General features: G+C 46.0%; 1 protein-coding gene across 1 annotated transcript in view; it reads left to right on the forward strand.

Moving 5' to 3' along the window:
* Positions 1-2724: 2724 nt before the first annotated feature.
* The window catches only part of SLC1A2 (solute carrier family 1 member 2), a 49360-nt gene continuing 31294 nt past the window's right edge, over positions 2725-20790 (forward strand). Inside the window, exons 1-5 of the mRNA XM_049648246.1 lie at positions 2725-2918; positions 4366-4518; positions 6973-7223; positions 12063-12231; positions 16529-16655. Coding sequence (XP_049504203.1) covers positions 2789-2918; positions 4366-4518; positions 6973-7223; positions 12063-12231; positions 16529-16655 — 830 coding nt within the window. The 5' untranslated portion in view covers positions 2725-2788. The remainder of the gene's footprint in view (positions 2919-4365; positions 4519-6972; positions 7224-12062; positions 12232-16528; positions 16656-20790) is intronic.

Raw genomic sequence — 20790 nt, forward strand, 5'->3', positions numbered from 1 at the left:
CCATTAAACATACAGCAGGTGCGTACAACTAAGCATTGTGCGCATCAGACACTCAGCCACACTGCTGGACTGCGTGCGTGCGTTTACCTAACACTGGCGTGTCTTCACTCTGACGTGGCTGTTTTGGTGCCTAACACTTTCATTATATCCTTTGGATCTTGCCAGAGCATTTGGTTGAAATGCTTGCTAGTCTCACTTAAATACCAATAGTGCGCCTGAGTCTAACTTCAGTGGCGAAAGGGATTCAAACGAAGCAGGAGGCAGAGGGGTTTACAATCTCAAGGGGACCTAGAGTGATGCCAAAGGCTGGCTGACGGATGCACTCGCCATTTCAGAACACACACGGCCTCCGTTCTTTGTTGGCCGCTTCCTGGTTTGGAGCTTTAGATTACTGACTGGAGAAATGCTTAAAACTATCAAAAGATCCCAATGGAAACATATGGTCTACCCATGTTAAAAAAGACCGTTTTGATCATTTTCCCCTGCTGTGTTGTAAAAAGAGCCTTTCTGTCTGTTTCCTGTGGAGATTAGAGGAAGTGGTGTTTCTTGCTTGCTGACCAGATTGGCCCTCATGTGCTTGCTGCGAGCAGTCATGCCCTACTTTCTTTTCAGACAGTCTGAGTGATCATTAGCACACACATGACAGCTAGTCAGAGGCTGCCCCAAAACTAACTAGATGAGTGGATAATTAGGCCACGAAGGGGACACCGAGATGCTGATATTTTGACTAATATTTTCATTTGGGTATTCTAACCAGATCATGAGACATCATTCCTAATTTCAAAACATTTTGGTAGCGAGTATATTAAGGAGCCTGTTAGGAAAGAGTACGTAGTTGTATTTGGGTCCCTGGTCTTAAATCTGAGACTCTGGAAGCTAAGCTTGGTGTCTTGTTGGAATGGTGGAGCAAACGTCACCCTTGTAATGAACTTGATGAATACCGTATGTTTCCGTGCTGCCTGGAGAAAGTCACAACCCATGCCAGGTGTCATGCGAGGCCCCTAACCTATCTTACCATGTTTAATGTCCACAAGGTAGGCATCGAGGCCTTCTTTCTTTCTTTTTTTTTTTTTTAATGTTTATTTATTTTTGAGAGAGAGAGAGAGACAGAGTGTGAGTGGGGGAGGGGCAGAGAGAGAGAGAAAGACACAGAATCTGAAGAGGCTTCAGGCTCTGAGCTGTCAGCACAGAGCCCAAGGCGGGGCTCGAACTCATGGACCGTGAGATCATGACCTGAGCCGAAGTTGGACGCTTAACCGACTGAGCCACCCAGGCGCCCCAAGGCCTTCTTTCTACACACCACACAGTTAGCAAGTGATGGAGGCATGATTTAAATCCCAGGTTCCCTGTCTCCAAAACCCACACGATTTCCATTATAACCAGTGATTTCAAACCCCTGGTCCGCCGATTGCTACTGGTTCCAAAGGAAGCCTTTCCCAATCTCTGGAGACAATATCTGGGTAAGGCTAGCTCCCTCCCATCTTCGAAGGCATTGCCATTTATTCGAGACCGTGACCTGTCTTTCTCGGTGTTGAAGACTTAAGGGATTTTTTGAATCACGCGATGGTGATTGTAAATGGCAACTAACAAAAGGGTCTTAAGTTGGCAAAGTAAAAAAAATTGGCCTCCCGATGTGAATCTCCAAGCCTAAATTTGAAATCTTACTGGCCTGCCAATGACCAAGCTGGAAAAAGAGGCAGTGTACTCATTACCCGCAACCACCCCTGTAAGACTCTCATCACAGCATGGGGCTTATCTGGGAAAGGGCTGGGCTGCACTGAGGGCTGAAGGGGATCACGTGCTTCTTAAAGCCACACGTCTTTGACGCTGAGTAGCATGACTCTTGGGCAGCTTAGCAAAGCCCTGATAATGCAGATGACCTTTTAAAAACCACAGTTGATTGAATTTTTAAAAAACTAGATAGACCATGCTTTCCAAAAGAGAGGCAAAACTTGGACCACCCACATTTATGACTTTTCCATGACCAGGATTGGGAAGGCTTGAGCTCAGAGGCGTTTGAATTTAGCGTGACTTAGGTCATGACCCTTCTGACCTGAGATAATCCAAAGGTCACTTTGGGCTATTGATACAAGAATGAAAGAGCTCAGGTTTTGGAGGCAGATATAGCTGGGTTGATATCTCCATTTCTTTTATTTTTTTAAAAAAAATGTTATAATGTTTATTTTTGAAAGAGAGAGAGAGAGAGAGAGACAGAGCACTAGTCGGGGAGGGGCAGGGAGAGAGGGAGACACAGAATCCCAAACAGGCTGCAGGCTCTGAGCTGTCAGCACAGAGCCCGACGCAGGGCTAGAACCCACGAGCTGTGAGATCATGACCTGAGCCAGAGTCAGACGCTTAAGGGACTGAGCCACCCAGGCGCCCCTGTATCTCCATTTCTTTTAGCCTTGTGACCCTGAGCAAGTTACTCTCTGGAAAACGGGGCTGAAATACTTGCCTCTCAGAGTTGCCATGGTGGGCAACTCTTGGAAGAACCTCACCCCGCCTTGTGGTATGCCTTTTCTTTACCATGATGATCCAAGATGGCAGGGATAAAAGTGCCTGGCGTGTAGAGGTTCCATGTGTCCTGGCGTCCTGCTTACAGGTAACTGCAGTTCAGAGTCCCCTGAGCTGCTCTGGTTTTTATTTTCCTGCCAGTGGTTCTAGATACCCCACCGTGCCTGGCGGGAGGCCTGTTTGACCTGCTGTTACCTGAGCCCCGCAGACTGCACAAGGGGGGCACCCGGCAGGCCCTCACCACTACCTTTGCTCTTCTTGCAGTGCCAACAACATGCCCAAGCAGGTGGAAGTACGGATGCACGACAGCCATCTCAGCTCAGAGGAGCCGAAGCACCGGCCTCTGGGCCTGCGCCTGTGCGACAAGCTGGGGAAGAATCTCCTGCTCACACTGACCGTGTTTGGTAAGTGACAGGGCCTGCCTGTCTTCTCTGGCTGCCTCCGGGCTCTGTGCGGAAGCTGGCTCCCACGGCCGCCCTCCCCCTGTAAAGGAAGCCCCTCCCCCTGTAAAGGAGCCTAAGGCCTCCTTTGCCCAGGCACGGCTGCCTTGACGATGCAGTCTCCCATCCACCTGCCCTGGCTATCTGTTTTCTCCTTTGGGATTCTAGTGGTCCTCACCACCTCTTGTGAGTGTGTGAACACACAGATTCCCCGGCCCTACACGCGGAGACTGTGGCCCATCTGCAGTGAGGCCTTCGAATCTCCATCTTAACAAATCTTCTAGGTGGTTCCAAGACAGATGGTCAGCATACCACACTTAGAGAAATACCTGCATGGCGATAAAGGCAGCAGTTGCTGAAAACCCCACGAAGAGGGCTCAGTCATCTTGGATGTCCGTGGACCAGGGTCTGGACTGGGGGCTTGCCACAGCTCAGTTTACTTAATGAAAGAAGACAGAGGTGTGGTAGGGTTTCCAAAGGTTACCTTCCACATGAAGAAATTTTACTCATCGTAGATTCTAAAGAAGTATATTTTTTACCTGTAAAAGTAAAAACCATCAGGCTTTTGGACACATCACTCCCCTCCCATCCCTGCAGTTAACATCATAGCCCACGGATGTAGGAACTTCCTCCCTCCCTCCTAGCCAGTGGTGCTATGACCTGATTTGTGGTTTCTACAAGGATCTTTTATGTCGGCCTCCTGTCTGCAGAGATCCAAAGTTTGTCTCGTGGAATCCCCAAGTATGCAAAGTGAAAGGCTCCTGCCAGCAACTCTGCCTAAATTGTTTCTTCCCAAATTATACACTTTTAGAGACCCCCCCCTCCCTGCAATCTGCCATAAAATCAGCAAGTCTAAAGATTATGTAAGAGAACATAGAAGTCAAGGACAAAACTTCTTGAGAGTGAGCCATGGGGAAATTGTTGGGAGCCAAAGAAAATAGAAGGAAAAAGAAAACTCACACCGGCTTGGTAAATCAAATGTTCCTTTTATCTGGTATCCAGTCAGAAAGGGAAGGAATATGTTAAACACCATACCAATGGCCAGGCCTAGGCTTGGAGGGCCTGGGAAGCAGTAGCTGGCACTATGGATTATTTCTGACTATATTTCTGACTCTACCAGGGGACAGTATCTTCAAAGAAGTTAGTCAAGTTACCTTATCCTCCTTCTCACAAAGCCTTGAGAGGGCTCTCCTTGACCCTGTCAGTACTGCCGTTTAGAATAGTTGGAGGTACACAGTATTCTCTCACTAGTTGTCAAAGTCGACTTCATGATCTAATGGTATTTTCATTATGTGCTATTCATTATCCGATAATGGAGAAGTAGGAAAAAGGTCAACGTTGCAGACTCCCTAGAGTTAGTCACTTTATTGGGCCCAAAATAAATTCAGATATCTCCCCCTCTCCCTTATAGGTGTCATCCTGGGGGCAGTATGTGGAGGGCTTCTCCGCTTGGCCTCTCCTCTCCACCCTGACGTGGTTATGTTAATAGCCTTCCCAGGGGATATACTCATGAGGATGCTAAAAATGCTTATTCTGCCTCTCATCATCTCCAGCTTAATCACAGGTAAGGCCACAGGGGATCGTACTCCCATCCGGTTTGTGGAATGACCATCGAATCTCAATTTGATTGAATGAATGGATGAATGAATGAATGTGATTGTCTGTGTCATTTTATTTCAGAGCCTTGGTTTTCCTGTCCCTAAAATGGGGACTATCAACCCAAAACGAATTTCTCATCTGTTGGTCAGCCCTTCTGTCTAGCAATAAAAGATGAAAAGGAAACTGCCACATGTTGCAAGGGTTAATAGCTATAGTGATTTCAATTTTGAATGTATACTTTTCTCATTTGCCAAATTATATTTCGCTCAGATTCTGATAAAAGTAATAAATAGAAAAGGACATTTTCTCTTTACTATTTAACTGGGTGTAGAAGGAAGTGGGTATTAAAAATAAATTAAATACTAGATGTGAAACCCTTCAAGTTTTTAAGAAGAAAGTTACCCTTAAAGTGTAAATCAGGTTCAACTCTTTGGGGCTGAAAGAAGTCCTTTATTGCAAAGAATGTTTTCACCTCTCTGGGCTTATGCTGGTAGTTTTCTCTTTACTAAATAACACTGCTCAAATAGGGTACAAATTGATGTAGTTTATTTTTTTTAATTTTTTAAATATTTATTTACTTTTTGAGAGAGAGAGAGAGAGAGAGAGAGAGAGAGAGAGAGAGAGAGTGTGTGTGAGCAGGCAAGAGGCTGAGAGAGGGAGACACAGAATCCAAAGCAGGCTGCACACTCTAAGCTGTCAGCACAGGCCCTGACACGGGGCTTGAGCTCACAAACCGCGAGATCACGACCTGAGTCAAAGTTGGATGCTTAACCGACTGAGCCAGCCAGGCACCCCATTAAACTGATGTAGTTTAAAGACTGGGCTCTGATTTAAGGCTGAAAGCTAGGCTTTGATTGATACTTGGTGCCATCTAGGTGACCTTGAGAAAGCTGTCCACCTTATGAAGGAAGTGAGGCTCTCGAAACATCAAGAGATTCAGACGCTAAGCCACGTTGTTCTATAGTCTCATCTCGGGTCAACCAGCGAGCCCAGTGAATGCAAGGTCTCATCAATCAGCCCCAGACTGAGTGAAATTGTGCTTTAACCTTAAAGGCTCCTTTTCAAACCAGAGAAAGTATTCTCCATGCCTGTTTAACAGACCATATACTGGTCAACCTGGCAAGGAAACTTAGTGTCTGTTGGCCAGAATCCGACTTTAGGTTGTAAGGAGAAGTGGCTTGTAGATAAGTCAGCTTAATTCAGAAAACTTTGCACCAGTGACTTCCTCCCGCACAGCAAGGGCTACAATCTCTCTGTCTAGTAAAAGCAGAAACTGAAACCAGGAAGTAGAAAAATTGAACATACAACTGGGAAAAAACCTAGTGAAGGCAGGAGTTTTTGTGACTTGCTTGGAATTTCCTCTAACAATCACAGAACCTCCCACAGTGTAGACAGAGCACCCACCTTTGTGTTCTCTAATCCCTGCACTGGGTTGGAAAATGTGGGTCTCTGTCATGCTTCGCCTTGGAGGAGGGAGGGCTGTGCTAGATCGCTATGCTAGATGCTTGATATTAATCACCAGGACTGCCAGATTTTTTGTTTTGTTTTTGTTTTGTTTTGTTTTTGTTTTTGTCTTTTAAGTGAGGACATTAAAAGAAAACGTTCTAGCACCATCACCTCATAAAGAAAGGATATCTTAATACCAAATAGGTGGGAAGGACATGCTCTCAGAATTAAAAAATGGAATACATTCAACTTGAACTCACTATTGCAGACTGACAGAAAGTAGTCATTGATCATTTTATAAACTCCGAACCAGAAATCTTCAACTCTGGTTCTCTAGAATCTCAAAAATGTCCTGGGAGAACAGAACGGTAAACTGTAGGGGGCACCTACGTGGCTCAGTCCGTTGAGCGTTGGACTCTTGATTTGGCTCGGGTCATGATCCCAGGGTCATGGGATCAAGCCCCGTGTCAGGCTCCGTGCTGAGCATGGAGCCTGCTTAGGATTCTCTCTTTCTTCCCCTGCCCCTCTCCTCTTCTCGTGTGCATGTGCACGCTCTCTCTCTCTAAAATAAAGTAATAATATGGGGCACCTGGGTGGCTCAGTCGGTTAAGCGTCCAACTTCGGCTCAGGTCATGATCTCACGGTCCGTGAGTTCGAGCCCCGCATCGGGCTCTGTGCTGACAGTTCAGAGCCTGGAGCCTGTTTCAGATTCTGTGTCTCCCTCTTTCTCTGACCCTCCCCCGTTCATACTCTGTCTCTCTCTGTCTCAAAAATAAAATAAACATTAAAAAAAATTTTTTAAATAAAATAATAATAGACAAAAGAACTGTAAACTATAGGATTTGTAGGACCAAACATTCAGTAGGAGGAGGTTTAATTAACCATTCATGCATTTGAGTAATATGAAGCCACGTTCTAGGTATGCAGAGATGGGCATCGTAGGATTAATCCTTCCCATATCATTTCAATCCAGGTTTGTCAGGCCTGGATGCTAAAGCCAGTGGACGCTTGGGCACGAGAGCCATGGTGTATTACATGTCCACAACCGTCATTGCCGCAGTGCTGGGGGTCATCTTGGTCTTGGCCATCCACCCAGGGAACCCCAAACTCAAGAAGCAGCTGGGACCCGGGAAGAAAAATGATGAAGTGTCCAGCCTGGATGCCTTCCTGGACCTCATCCGAAATCTCTTCCCTGAAAACCTTGTCCAAGCCTGTTTTCAGCAGGTAACCCAGAGTTCTGATGTTCTTGCCTCTCTAGCCTCCTTCAGTTATCAAGATAATAACTTAGGGAGTGTTTCGGTGAACCAGCCCTGGGGAGCAATTTTCCTATATTTAATTACCTCTGTCTAGGGATTGTAGGAGGTGATTTGGAGCAGGATTTTGGAATTAAAGTCGTATTTTGCTTTATTTTATTAACCTTCCTTTTTTTCCAGCTCACTTCACATCTCTTTGCTCTGGGATTCCCCTTCTTCCTTTTTTTCCCCCACCCCGTTACTTTTTCCCTTGTTTTTTGGTTTCCATGGGTGGGCTGTCCAAGGGCACACGTTTGAAAATCGCCCTTGCCTTCAACCCTCTAGAGTGCCCAGTGGGTCTCTATGTTGGTAGGATAGCAACACCACATGTGATGCATTTAAAAAAGACACATGCCTTACAGAGTCAGAATCTGTAGTGTAGGCCCGGGGATTGGGTGTTTTCAAATTGTGGAAGTAATACATGAGGGCTGTAAAAAGTTTAAACGGTGTAGATGTACTTCCCTTCCCTAGAACTACTCATGCTGGGAATTTTGTTTCCTTCCATATATATTTTTTGCCTGTGTGCATAATCTTTAGAAAAAATTCAACCCAAGTGGTAACTGCATTGTATATGCTGTGCTGTGCCGTACTCTTTTATTTAACAGTGCCTTACCATCATCTCTCTCTCTCTCCTCACGATTGTGTAGTTATTTCTGAAAAATAAATTCTTGGGAGCTCATGTCCTGCCCAGGAGTTCTAGATTTCAAATTTGCTGGATGTTGCAAAACGGCTCTACAAAGGTTTGTAGTGATGTATGCTCCTGCCGACTGCGTACGGGCAGATCGAGTTTTTTAAAGCTTCAAATTTAAGAAAATGGAGGATTCTGCTCGGTGGAACCACGGAGAGAGAGAGAGAGACTGAGGCCTCGCTCCCCAGCCTGTTGTCTAGCCCCCAAGGTCAGGTTAGGTGAGAATTCGCATCAGTTCCCATTAGCCCATGGAGGGAGAGAGAGCTAGCACCAAGGTTCAACCAGAACCCAGGAATCTCCTCCAGCCATTTCCAGGGAACCACAGAAGAATGAACTTCGGAGACAGGCTGCCTAGAGGAAAAGTTTGCTTTCCCAGCTGTCCCCCAAATCCTATTGTCAACCACGGCTGGGCCCCGCTTACTCTGGGTTAAGATGTGTTCTCTGATTTCCAGTGCTGCGTTGGTGGCACTTAGGGCAGAGGGCTACGTTAAAGGAAACCATCTCATGGATAAAGAAGATGTGGCGTATATACATATACACGATGGAATAGCACTCAGCCGTGAAAAAGAATGAGATTTTTGCCATTTGCGACAACGTGGATGGACCCGGAGGGCATGGTGCTAAGTGAAATAAGTCAGGGAAAGACAGATACCACGTGATTTCACTTATATGTACAAACTAAAAAAAAAAAAAAACGACAACAACAACAAAAGCCAAGACAAATGAATACACAAACATGTAAAAAGCAGCAACAGCCTTCTTCTACTTTCAGAGAATAAACCGATGGTCGTCAGAGGGAAGGAAGTGGGGGATGGGCAGAGTGGGTGAAGGAGAGGGGGAGGCATAGGCTTCCTGTTATAGAAGGAAGAAGTCGTGGGGGTGAAAGGCACAGCACAGGGACTGCAGCCAATGATACTGTAACGGTGTTGTGAGGGGACAGACGGTAACTACACTTGGGGTGAGCAAGGCGTGATGTGTAGACTTGTCAAATCACTGTGTGGTACAGCTGAAGCTAACGAAATATATCGTGTGTCCACTCTACTTCAATCAAAAGGAAAAATGAAATAAAATTCGAGAACAACCACAAAGGACAAATCAAAAAGCCTCCATTAGCACATAATAAAAAAAATGAAAGAAACCATTTCAGCTGGGGAGGTAGGGTGGGAAGGGAAGGGAGGGGTGCTTCCTGGCGCTCCCTCTGTAGAAGGAACCTACTTAGATGAAAGCACTCTGGGACCGGGGGGAAGGGGTGGCACAAGAGGCACGACGGAGGCACGGACTGGGGCCTCCTTCCTGGGCCCCGTCGTGACCATGCTCCATGAGAGGCGACCCCTTCGTCTTGGCAAAGCAGGACTGAGGCAGACAGGCACCAGGAGCCGTTGCTCTGATCTTGGGTGAGCTTTAGTGGTGTTAGCCACGCTCACTCGGTGACCTGTCCAGTCAGTGGGCGATCTCCGTATGAAGCTGCCCACGGCAGGGCTACTGTGCACACTAGAATAGAGGGCTGAGCCATTCCCTGCCCCGTCCCTGCCCTGGACCCACCCCTCCACTGGCAATATTCGTATGAGGGAATGAGCCCTTAGCCCCCCCCCCCCCCGCCACCCCCCAGCTCAGTCCAGGGTCACTGCCCCTTTGAGTTGGGACAATCAGAGGAAAAAATGTGTAGACTCTTTTATTTACCTCAGGGCAAGGGAGCATGTACATCTCAGGCAGCCCAGAAGAAGGGGGTCTTAAACTAGGAGCAATCCATGGGCCCAGGGGGCCCTTGAAGAGGGTTCAGCGAAAGGGAACCGTTGTAGGGTGACATCCCGTTACCAGAGAGAAGGGATGCCAGGCAAGTGCTTTCTGTGTCCTCGGGATACAGCTGGAAGTGACTACAAAAAGCTTGCCTTGGGTGTGGAGGGCTTCACTGCCACAGTTAGACACAGAGATGGAAAGAGGCAGGCGCACTGTCCCCGGAGCAGAGGCTGCCTTGCTCAAGGTGGCAGGCCCTGTGTCTTAGAGAGCAGCGGGGCCTCCTGCTTGCTGCTTGGGGCTGAACCAGCGTGAGCTTTCCAGGACAGCAGCAGAATGTCAGGTGCGGTCTGACCACATTCAGTCAAGGCTAGCCACAGGGACCGCATGGGTCTTCTCTTGCGGGGAATCCAGTGATGTGTGTTTGCTCATCCATCTGATATTTGAGAGCACTTCCTGGGTGCTGGCTCTCCACTGTGCACAAGATGCCACACGCAATGAGACAGCCAGGGTCCCCGCCCAATGGAACTTACTTATGTTCGGGCGTTGGGGGACACAGTCCAGAACCAACCTGTTTTAAGGTGACAGACCCTGGTGGCTTGGACTCGGGTAGACTGGAGTTGGCATCCAGATGGGGTTGTCCAACCCAGACAGGCTCGGCTCGTGAACTGAGGCAGAGACCAGGCCTGTGTTCCAGTATCCCTATCTCCTCGCCTTCAACCTGAGCCACTGGCCCATGCTATTTGGAAGCTGATTTGGGAGTCAAACGTAACTCATTTTGAATCCTGCTTCAGCAACTAGCTAGCTTTCTGCCCTGCAGTTAGCGAGCCCCCTGAGCCTTGAGGGGCTACTGTTGACATAAGAGATAATGTGTGTCAAACATTCAACACCTGCTGCCACCTGTTCCTGAGAGCCACCATTTGTTTACGACCATGGCCGTTCGTCCTTTGAACTCAAGACTTGGCTTCTATAGCATTCTCAGGACAGAGAATGTTGGCTTCTGGCCCTCCATTTTTCCTGGGAGTATGACTCTTCTGATCATGCCTGCATTCTTTCTTCTTGCCAACGTTGCCCAGACCCAGGAGCCCATGAGCTGTCTGTCCTCCCCTTGCACACTCAGCCTGGGCTTCCTTCCTCACTGCACAAGCACACGTGGCCAGGCTAGAACAGAGCCACATCGTGCTTCTCTCCCACTTTGGAGAGCTGGTCAGCTCGGCGCTGTTCACTGTTAGGCCTAGCTGCCGTAGGACTGGGTCTCGGTAGCACAGGGAGTGGAAGAACTTGGTGGTGGCCCTTGGAGTTCAAGTCCCAGTTCTGCCAAGAACTCTGTGCCATCTGACAGGTCATCTGAGTTCTTCTTGCCTCCTCTCCCATAGCTATTCAGGGTTTAGCCATCTGTTGCCTACTATGTACCAGCACTGACATTCTAGGATTCTGCAGGAGTTCTATTTTAATGCCCTTGGAGGTATTGTTTCTCGGGGCTCGGAAGTGTGTTTTACAGCACTCTGCATGCAGGGTGCCTGGCACCTTTAAAATTAGAATGGATGCCACAGATGTCGAGGAATAGCATGAGAGGTTCTCAGGGGGCCACTTGCACAGAGATGCTTGGCAAACATTGAGCAAACCTTGGCATCACTGCCCAGAAGGAGTGGGTGTCTTCCCATCTTACATTTTTGGTCTGAAATATAAGCCAACAATCCTGTCATGGCAGCTGCTGGCAGCTGCGAGTACCCAGCATCTGGTGCCCAGATGGAGCTGCCCAGCAGACCATGACTCTGGAAGGAGCCCGAATGAGGCTTCGTCTGTGAAGACCGCCAGACAGGTCCCAGGCAGGAAGGAACAAAACAGGTGGACCTGTTCCCTGCGAAGACCCTCACTTTCCGACTCTTGGCCAGATCCAGGGCCCCTCCCAAGAGGCAAAAAGGGCCATCCAACTGGGGTTCACAATTATGAAGAGCTTCGGTGATCGATGCTGGATGTTGTCTCTGAGATGCAGGGCTACAATCATGGGACTGAAAGAGGCTACAGTCAAGGGCTACAATCATGGGACTGTCCCCCAACTCGAAGCTTGTGTCCCATTACTGGATCACACTACATTACAAATGAGTGCTGTCAGTTCTATAATTATCAAGTGATGAGGACAATCGTTTCCTACTGTATGTGTATAATAAAATATCACTTCGTTAAACACGAACATTGAACTATTGCCCAACTTTCATAACCTTGTTTTGATATTTCTTAATTAATTTTTTAACATCCTAGGGATTTTAAAAACGTCTAAGTGCCTAGGCTTTTGGTGGTCAAACGCCTTATCTTTATATTCCCCCCTTCCTCCTCCCACTCCATTAGATTCAAACGGTGACCAAGAAAGTCCTGGTAGCGCCTCCATCAGATGAGGAGGGCAATGCCACCAACGCTGTCATCTCATTATTGAACGAGACCGTGACGGAGGTGCCTGAGGAAGCGAAGGTGGTTATCAAGAAGGGCCTGGAGTTCAAGGATGGCATGAACGTCTTAGGTAGGCATCGTGGTGTTCACCTCTGGGGGGAGACGATGGCCAACCTTTCCTGCATCTCAGCACCTCGGCATCCCTCGTTGAAAGATTAAGGAAGAGGGAGAGAGGCAAGCAGGACCGCGAGGGGACATGGCAGCTAGAGGTCAGTTATGGGAAGAGAGAGGGGACTAACGTGATGTTGGCAAGTAACTTTCTCTGACTGTCCATTGCAGGAAGTTACGCATCCAATTCTTCCATTTTTTTCAGCATTTTTTTTTTTTTTTGAACTGCCCTGCATGCTAGTGCTGCACTAGGCACAGGGATAGCCCACCCCAGCTTTCACAGCCTTTAAAACAACACAGTGCTATCAGGAGTGTGAAGTGTTGGTGTTGGTGCTCAGAGGAGCTTATCAAAAGATTATCTTGTTTAACTCTCTGGGATTCCAGTGAGCCCTTTCCCCTAGCCTGGAGCCTTCATAGCACGCCATTACTTGGTTCTTCAGCTCTGCAGGTAGACAGGCTGGGTTCAGATCCCTTATGGACCACTCACTGGTGACCTGACCATGGCCAAGTTGCTTCACTTCTCGAGATTCATTTGAAACGGGACGAGATTGCGTTTCTCTTGCAGATCATTATGAGCATTAAATGAGATTGTGCTTGTGGAGCACAGTAGTATATAGTGTGTGCTCTCTTCTGAGCTACTGTCATTATCCAAGGTGAGTGGAGAGCTGAGGGGCACCATAAGAAAACGCCCCCACAGAGGATGAAGATTCCCCATCATGGGAGTGACTCCCCTTTGCTCAGTTTACTCCCTACCCACCCCCTGGGACCACTCCCCACCATAACCCCCACCCACTGTTAGAGTGGTGTCCCATGAACAAGAAAGAGGGACATTTGGCCCTAAGCTGGAAGAAATGGGGAAGCTGGGTGGAAAAAGTACGTTAATCTGTGCAAGCAAGACTTCTAAGGGTTTGAGGGACAGCTGGTTAGAAATGGATCAGCTCCGTGGTCCTTCCGCTTTGCCATCTAGGAGATCAAATACCCTTGTCTCTTTAGGAGGGTTGTAGGTAAAGTATTGGATGCCGAGTTAAGGGTGAATTTCAGATGAACAACAAATGATTTGTTAGTGTAGAGTATGTCCCAAATACTGCACGAGACATACTTATACCAAAATAAAATATATTCATTGTTTATCTGCAATTCACATTTTGACTGGATATCCTGGTTGTCTGTTTTGTTTGTTTATTCTAAATTTGATAATTTTATGAGTAACTAACCCAGAATGGTTGAGAGAAGGATATAGAAGAGAAGGATTGCCCAGGCACTGAAAAGCAGAAGCTTCAGTGAGGGATCATCTCGGTTTGTTCTCGAAGGAAACAGGTTGAGTCAATGACAGTGTGAGAGGAGATACACTGAATAGGTTGGCAGGCAATGGAAGATCAGTAAACGTTGTTGACCATCAGTGAGAGGTGACAGGAGGAAAGAGAGAGGAGAAAGTGGGTGAGTTCCTCTGAGGAGAGCTTGCAAATACCTTCAGCCTCCACCCCTGATCAAGCCCTTCTCCTCCACTGCCCAGATGTCTGTGAGCCTTTCAGGACCTTCCCAGCCCTGCTCTGTTCCCCCAAACCCCATAGTCAAAGTGGTCCCACAGTCTTCTACATACTCTGGAGGAGGTTAAGGCCATGAGTAATGAGGCCGAACTTTGGGGTGAATCATTCAGAAGACTTACACGGTCGTTTCCAGATTCTCAGTGGATTCTGGGAAGTCACGTTGACCTTGAGCTGCCCTAGGGAGTTTCAACACAACTCACTACTCTCTCAGCCCCAGTGACCAAGTCTAAAAGGGCTTTGTTCAAGTGAAACGCCCCAGTTCCAGTAAGTGAGTTCAGTGAAGCTGTGTTGACAGAGGGAAATGACATGGAAGCTGGACGTGAGTGTCCAAGTGCAGAGTGAGGTCCTGGAAAGCCAAGGGAAGTTAGACCGTTGGGAAACATCTCATTTACAAGTCATGGCTAAAACAAGATTCTTCCCTTGGTCTTCTGAGGGTGGAGAAGGTGGCTTTTTTTTTTTTTTTTTTTTTGGCTTTGGAAAGTCCCAATGATTGAACATTGCAGTAAGTGAAGACAAAACCCTGACTCTGGCCTCCTACTTCTTGAAGGACTCCTTTCTCCGCCAAAACCTCCAGACCACTTCTGAGCTCCACTCTAACCCCATCCATTAAGTCAACTCCTGGGAGATTTTGCTCCTTCCAACGTCTCTCTCTCATAGTCATAGATGTGGCTCAATTTCTGCTGGCTCTGCAAGGGTAGCCCTTTTATGCCAGCATTTTGTGACTTTGAGACCTTGAGGAGTTTCTCTTAAAATCTCCAAATGGAATTAACTGGGTAATACTAGGTCTTCTCAGCCAGAATGTTCACAGATTATGTCTCACCGCACACCCAACAGACTCCTCTCCGTGGGCTTGAGAGAAGGCTTGGGAATAGTCTGAATTTGGTTCCATACGTTACTGCAGAGTGAGACCACACTCCCCTGGTCACTGCTTCTCACAAAGCCTCTGTCTTTATGGCCAATAACTCACTTGTAAATCACTTGCCAGTCTTTCTAGCTAAGAACTGAAAAGGGGAAATATTCGTTACCAGGGATTAACAATCCTGAGTGCAGGTGCTGAGTTCTTTTTGCTAAAGAGAGAGAGGGTCCAGTGAAGGATAGTTGAACAATCTGGGTTGTTACGTGCATAGTGTGGGGAGGTGAGTGTCTCTGGGGGGCTAGGAAAAAGGTGAAGTCGGAGATTCAGAAAGAAAGAATTCTTCCCTAAGAGAATCAGATTATAATGATATAATTTACCCAGTGTAACTCAAGACTCCAGGCATAACTGGATACATTAGGAAACGATATAATAGGGAGGGTTGTAAATTAGACCTGCCAAACTGGGACACGGCAGTCATAGGGAAGAGGAAGGAAAGAGAGGGCCTAGAATATTGGCCATACTACCGTTCAGAAGAAATGTCAGATGGGCAAGCAAGGGCCTGCAGCTATGGGGACAGCAACATTGGTTGGTAGTCCATGCCAGTAGTCAGAATTGGAGCCCCAGGATTGGCCACAATGGGTCAGAGTGGGAAGGGGGCACAGAGTGGCTAGTAATCAGAAATCCAGACAGCCCCCAGACAATCATGGGGATATCTGTTAGCCATAAAGTGGCCCAGTCCCTGGGTGGGCCTGGGTGAGACTAGGCAGGGGGTGAAACTCTGAGGAAAAGGATGGGAAGGAGCGGTAGGGGAAGAGAAACTTCTGGGAGGAGAAAAGCCAGGCCAAGCTTGGAGGAACCAAAGTATATGGCAGCTTCCTAGCACATATGCCAACATACTCTGGTGTGGGGAAAGAGGCAAAGACAACACAGAGATAAGACTCAAGGCTGGGTGTTGAAGCTGGTCCAGGACCTAGTGCCTTTGATGGGGACAGAGCTCCTCTCGTCCTTCCAGCCTGGGGTTAGGATTGACCCTAGAGGCTGGGGTGGGGCTAGATTTAGATAGAAGTCAAGCCATGCCAAGTGAAGTGAGAAGGGGACTGAGGGGCTAGCGAGTTTCAAAGTCTATGTTCTGCCTTTATGATACTGATAAAAAATACAGTTGAAAAAAAAAGGGGAAGCATTCTAACCATTTTGACCATGAAAAGAATGTTGAGGAGTTAATAAATCACAGGTTAAATACAAACGAACTGGGTCAGTTGGGGTTTCCCAACTATTTTGGATTTCTCACTGCTTTCCATTTGACTTTTCGACATTCTTCCTCCTTCTCGTATTAGGCATGTAGCAGTAGAAAGATACTTTTATACTTAGGATTTTTCTGCAGCAGAACATACCAGCCACACATGAATTTGCACTAGCCCTAAGCCAATGTAGACATAACTCTGGCAGAGACTTTATTGGCTAATTGGTCTCTGCAGTTCTAATGTGGGCCCCAAAGTTTGCATGATAATCCCCAAGCCACAACAAGCCTTCCTTTGTTAATCTGTGTACTCTGGAATCTGCTTACCCATGGTAAGGGAGGAGGAGAGAGAAGAGAGTGCTTTTGAGTTTGGAATGAAATGGAATTCATTTTTTTCAAGGAACTGATACCGCTGACAGTTCAACTCGCTCTTGTGGGAAATGTTAAGGGATGCCATAATTATCCAAGGGAAAGGTATTTTCAGTGTGAACCCTAATGCCTCATTTGCGGGGTAACGGGCAGGTGAGAAGGTGGCTCCCTGTGTCGGGAATGGTGAAGGAGGGAGAAGAAACACACACTTTGTAACTTGTCCTTCTGCGCGATGTGATTCACTCAACAGGTCTGATCGGGTTTTTCATTGCTTTTGGCATCGCCATGGGGAAGATGGGAGAGCAGGCCAAGCTGATGGTGGAATTCTTCAACATTTTGAATGAGATTGTAATGAAGTTAGTGATCATGATCATGTGGTAAGTGGGCTTGTTCTTACTCAGTGTTGGGGGAGGGTGTCTGAAGGTCTTGGGATCCTTGAAAGATAACAGAGCCCTCCCAGCAGGAGAGAGTAGGCATGGAGCAAGCAAAGGGCTCTCTGGAAAAAAAACTTTGAGAAAAGGATGAAAATCTTCTCTGGGGGGAGCTGCCCCTGGAAAATGGGTTGGAAAACCATGGCCCATCCTTGGGCCAGATCCTATCTGCTTGCTATGCGTTTAGTGTGGCCTACAAGTTAGGAATGGGTTTTATGTTTTCATGTTGCCGGAAAAAAAAAAATCGAAAGAGTAATAGTGTTCCACAACATATGAAAATTATATGAAATTCACCTTCAGGACCCATAAATAAAGTCTTATTGGCACACAGCTATGCCCATTCGTCCACATATTGTCTAGGGTTGCTTTGTGCCAAATGGCAGAGTTGGGCAGTTCAGACCAAGATTGTGTAGCCTGAAAAAACTGAAGTCTTTACTCTTTGGCCCTTCACATAAAGTTTGCCTATTCCTGCCTGTGGGAAAACAAAAACAACAACGAAAAGCAAGAAAAGATAGACAAGCTGGAAAAACCGATTAGTAACCCTGAACCTGAGCACTGTGAGGAAACGCTAAGATAAGTCCAAGATACCCAGGATGATACAGCATGACTGAGGGTGTGTGGCAGGACCACTACACTAATATTCTGGTGTCCAAAAGCAAGATATTGTAGTTTTATGACTCGTGCAGCAGGAAAAAGAGGCAGTTCTCAGGCCATGCAAACAGTGAAATCACAGAGGCAATATTAGAGTTGTAAGTGCTCTTGGAAATCTTGTTCCACCCTCTAGTTTTATGGAAGAGAAAACTGTATCATATGATACATCCAGAGTCACCAAATCTTGATTCCTTAACATCGTCCTGATCATTATAATCATAAAAGTTACCAGCTATTGATTTCCTTGTATCTGCCAAGAGCCAGGATAAGTGCTTAGTGCCTATCAAATGTAATCCCAGTAAGCCCCGCAAAGATGGCACCATGACTCCCATTTTACAGAAAAGGCAACTGAGGTGTATTGAGGTGAATTAATTTTGCTTAAGATGACATAGCTAGTGGGGCGAAGAGCTGGAGTGCCTGTGGATTTCATAATCCTTGATGCCTAAGTGGGTGACTTTTTTCTTTGAATTATCTAAGCAATACTGTCTCTGCTTTATTGCGTGTGTCTTTGTGGTCAGCGGTTCTGAAATCTAGGGCAGCCCAGGAGGGTATGAGTGCCCAGTCTTCTGTAAAGGAAACGGTACCACCTTCAGACCTCTAGCGTCCACTCTCTCTCGGATGAAAGATTTTTACGTGCATTTGTTCCGGACCTCTTTGATGGTCTGATATGCCTGTCTAGAAAAAAACCAAAACCATTATGAGACCAAACGACCCCTGTGTCCTGTCACAGGAATTCAGGATTGCCAATTCTCCGTCTCTGCTTGTTCTCAGCCTACTCACCTTCCCCAACCCTCCTCCTCCTCTGGGCTTCCTTCATTTCTGCATGGTGCCTCCCACTAAAATTCTACCTTCTTTTTCTCTTCTTCCTTTCCTCGGCTCCTCCTCCCCCTTTCCAAGAACAAGAATCTGCTCCTGGCTTATTTTTTATCCCCACAGAACCCAACCTTGTGATGTGCTGGTAGTAATTCTTACTAAAACCTCAAGAGTGAGTGGACTAGCTGAAGGCCCCAGGGTCTCAGATCCAGAAGATGTTCCTCATATGAGTGAAAACATATGATACGTGTCTTTCTCTGCCTGACTTATCTCACTCAGCGTTCCATCCACACTCCGGTTCCATCCACATTGCTGCAAAAGGCCAGATTTCATTCTTTCTCACTGCCAAGTAGTATTCCATTGTATATATAAACCACATCTTCTTTATCCATTTGTCAGTTGATGGACATTTAGGCTCTTTCCATCATTTGGCCATTGTTAACATGGGAATCTACCCCCAAAACCAAGAGCACACTGTATACACTGTATGTTAGCCAACTTGACATTAAAAAAAAAAAAAAAAAAAAAAAAAAAAAAGAGAATACACTTCACGGAAAAAAAAATAAGTATTTATTGAATGAATAAATGAGTAAATAAGCAGGAAAAGAAAAAAAGATGTTCCTTATGATTTCATGAACCATATTTACCAGGCCTGGCTTGTTCGGATCGCTTTATTGTACTTTGAAAACATGGACAGGATGCTGGTAAAATAATGTGATTTTGTTTTTGTTTTTATTGTATCGATTCTTCAACTGCTCAGGCAACCCTAGATTTCTGAATACTTCTTTTGTATGAAAATTTAAAGTCACCCACAATGTGACGGTCTAAAAATATGTTTCGAGTCTTTTTTACAAATCTGCCTGAGCTTGCTGAGGACTTAGTAAATAATGAAGCAGAATATGCCTCTTGGTAGTAAACATTAGGATCTGCACTGGTCCCCTGGAATTCTTAGCAGAATGAACATCCTCGCTCTAAAACTACAGTTCAGATTTCTGTACTACGATGCCAGTGATGTGGGCAATATTTGCACTGAGCCCTTGAAGGAGAGGAAATGTGGGAGATGAATCATGGGATAAAGTGTGTGCGCTCACTTCTCCCCAAGGAAGAGGGGTGTGGATTAAGGTTTCCTATTCAATGAAACCAAAACTCCTAAAGATTTAGCATCAAAACCCAGGAGATGCCGAGCAATTGTGAGTCAGGAGCAAGGTGTATGCAATGACTTCTGACAGCTGTTCAGTTACCTCATCTAGGCAAACAGTCAGGAGGGTGTGACGTGGTAGGAGATGCCGATTCTACACATTTCTTTCATTCCTGAGCTGCCTCGTCAGCGTTTGATAACAATGTGTGTGAGACGGTTTGGGGTAGGACAGTCAATTACTCTTCAACGGACCCTCTCAAAGCTTAAATGATCAGAGTTCTTTTGTATTCTTCTCTGTGTGGTAATAAGAACAGTATAATAGCAAAATATAATGTTGCAGAGATCCCTATTATTCTGGTAACAATTATTACTAAATTATAACTTATAGTTATTAAATTCTTGCTATATGCTCAGCACTACCTCAGTGATTGTATTGTATCTATTTATTATTGGGGAGCTAATTATTATTATCATAATTATTAAATCATAGCTAAGACTTGCCAGCTTCCTGCTATATGCTTAGTACTATTCCAATTATTTTCCATACATTAATTCATTTATTGGTCTCCATAATACCTAGCAGAAATAGGGACTTTTGTTAGCCCCATTTTCCAGTTGTAAAAACTAAGCACAGAAGTTAACTTGCCCAGTGTCGCACAGCCTAAGTAGTGGGAGAGTGGGAGTTGTGTGGGAGTGGTGCCTAATTCAACTTCTGTCTGACTTCAGATTGGAGTGAATCCGGCATCCTCCTAGTACTAACTGTGTGACTTTAGGCGAATTAGACACATTCTAAACCCCATGATCTGAATGGATTGAGCATAGAATCAGTGTCTTAGGGTTGCCGTGAGAATTGAGTGAAATTGTGATCAACAGTTACAAAGCATTTCTCATATGCTGGGTCCTGTCTAAACACTTTCTATGAACAGTGTTATCATTGTTGTTATTTTGTGATTATCATTACTATTATCAATTCAATCCGTATCCTCTGTTTCTGTGTGTTCATGGATCCTTTAAGAAGCCTAAAAGGCTCTCTGATTCATCAAAAAAAGAAAAACCCTTAATTTCAGTATGATTTTAATATCCTCATTTTTTTGCAAATTTCTTTAAAACATTTTTTTTGAAAATATGATAACCTTAAACAGAAAGTAAAACTTTTCATAATCTCACCACTCTAGAAACACAAAGTGAGAAGTGAGATCTCTGTCCACTCTCAATTCTCCCTCCTTTTTAACCCACTGCCACTGTCCATCTATCCCTTCCATCCATCCATCCATCCATCCCTTCCATCCATCCATCCCTTCCATCCATCCAGCCATCCAGCCATCCAGCTATCCATCCATTCTGTCACTCCATGAATGTTTTTGAGCCCCTCTTCTATGCCAATAACAATTTTAGCTAGTGTAATGGTGAAGAAGACAGAGAAATATTCTGGCCCTCACAGGGCCTACATTCTACTGAAAGGAAAGAAAAAGAGTAAAA

This window comes from Panthera uncia, chromosome D1 (assembly GCF_023721935.1).
Source record: "Panthera uncia isolate 11264 chromosome D1, Puncia_PCG_1.0, whole genome shotgun sequence".
Lineage (NCBI taxonomy): Eukaryota > Metazoa > Chordata > Mammalia > Carnivora > Felidae > Panthera > Panthera uncia.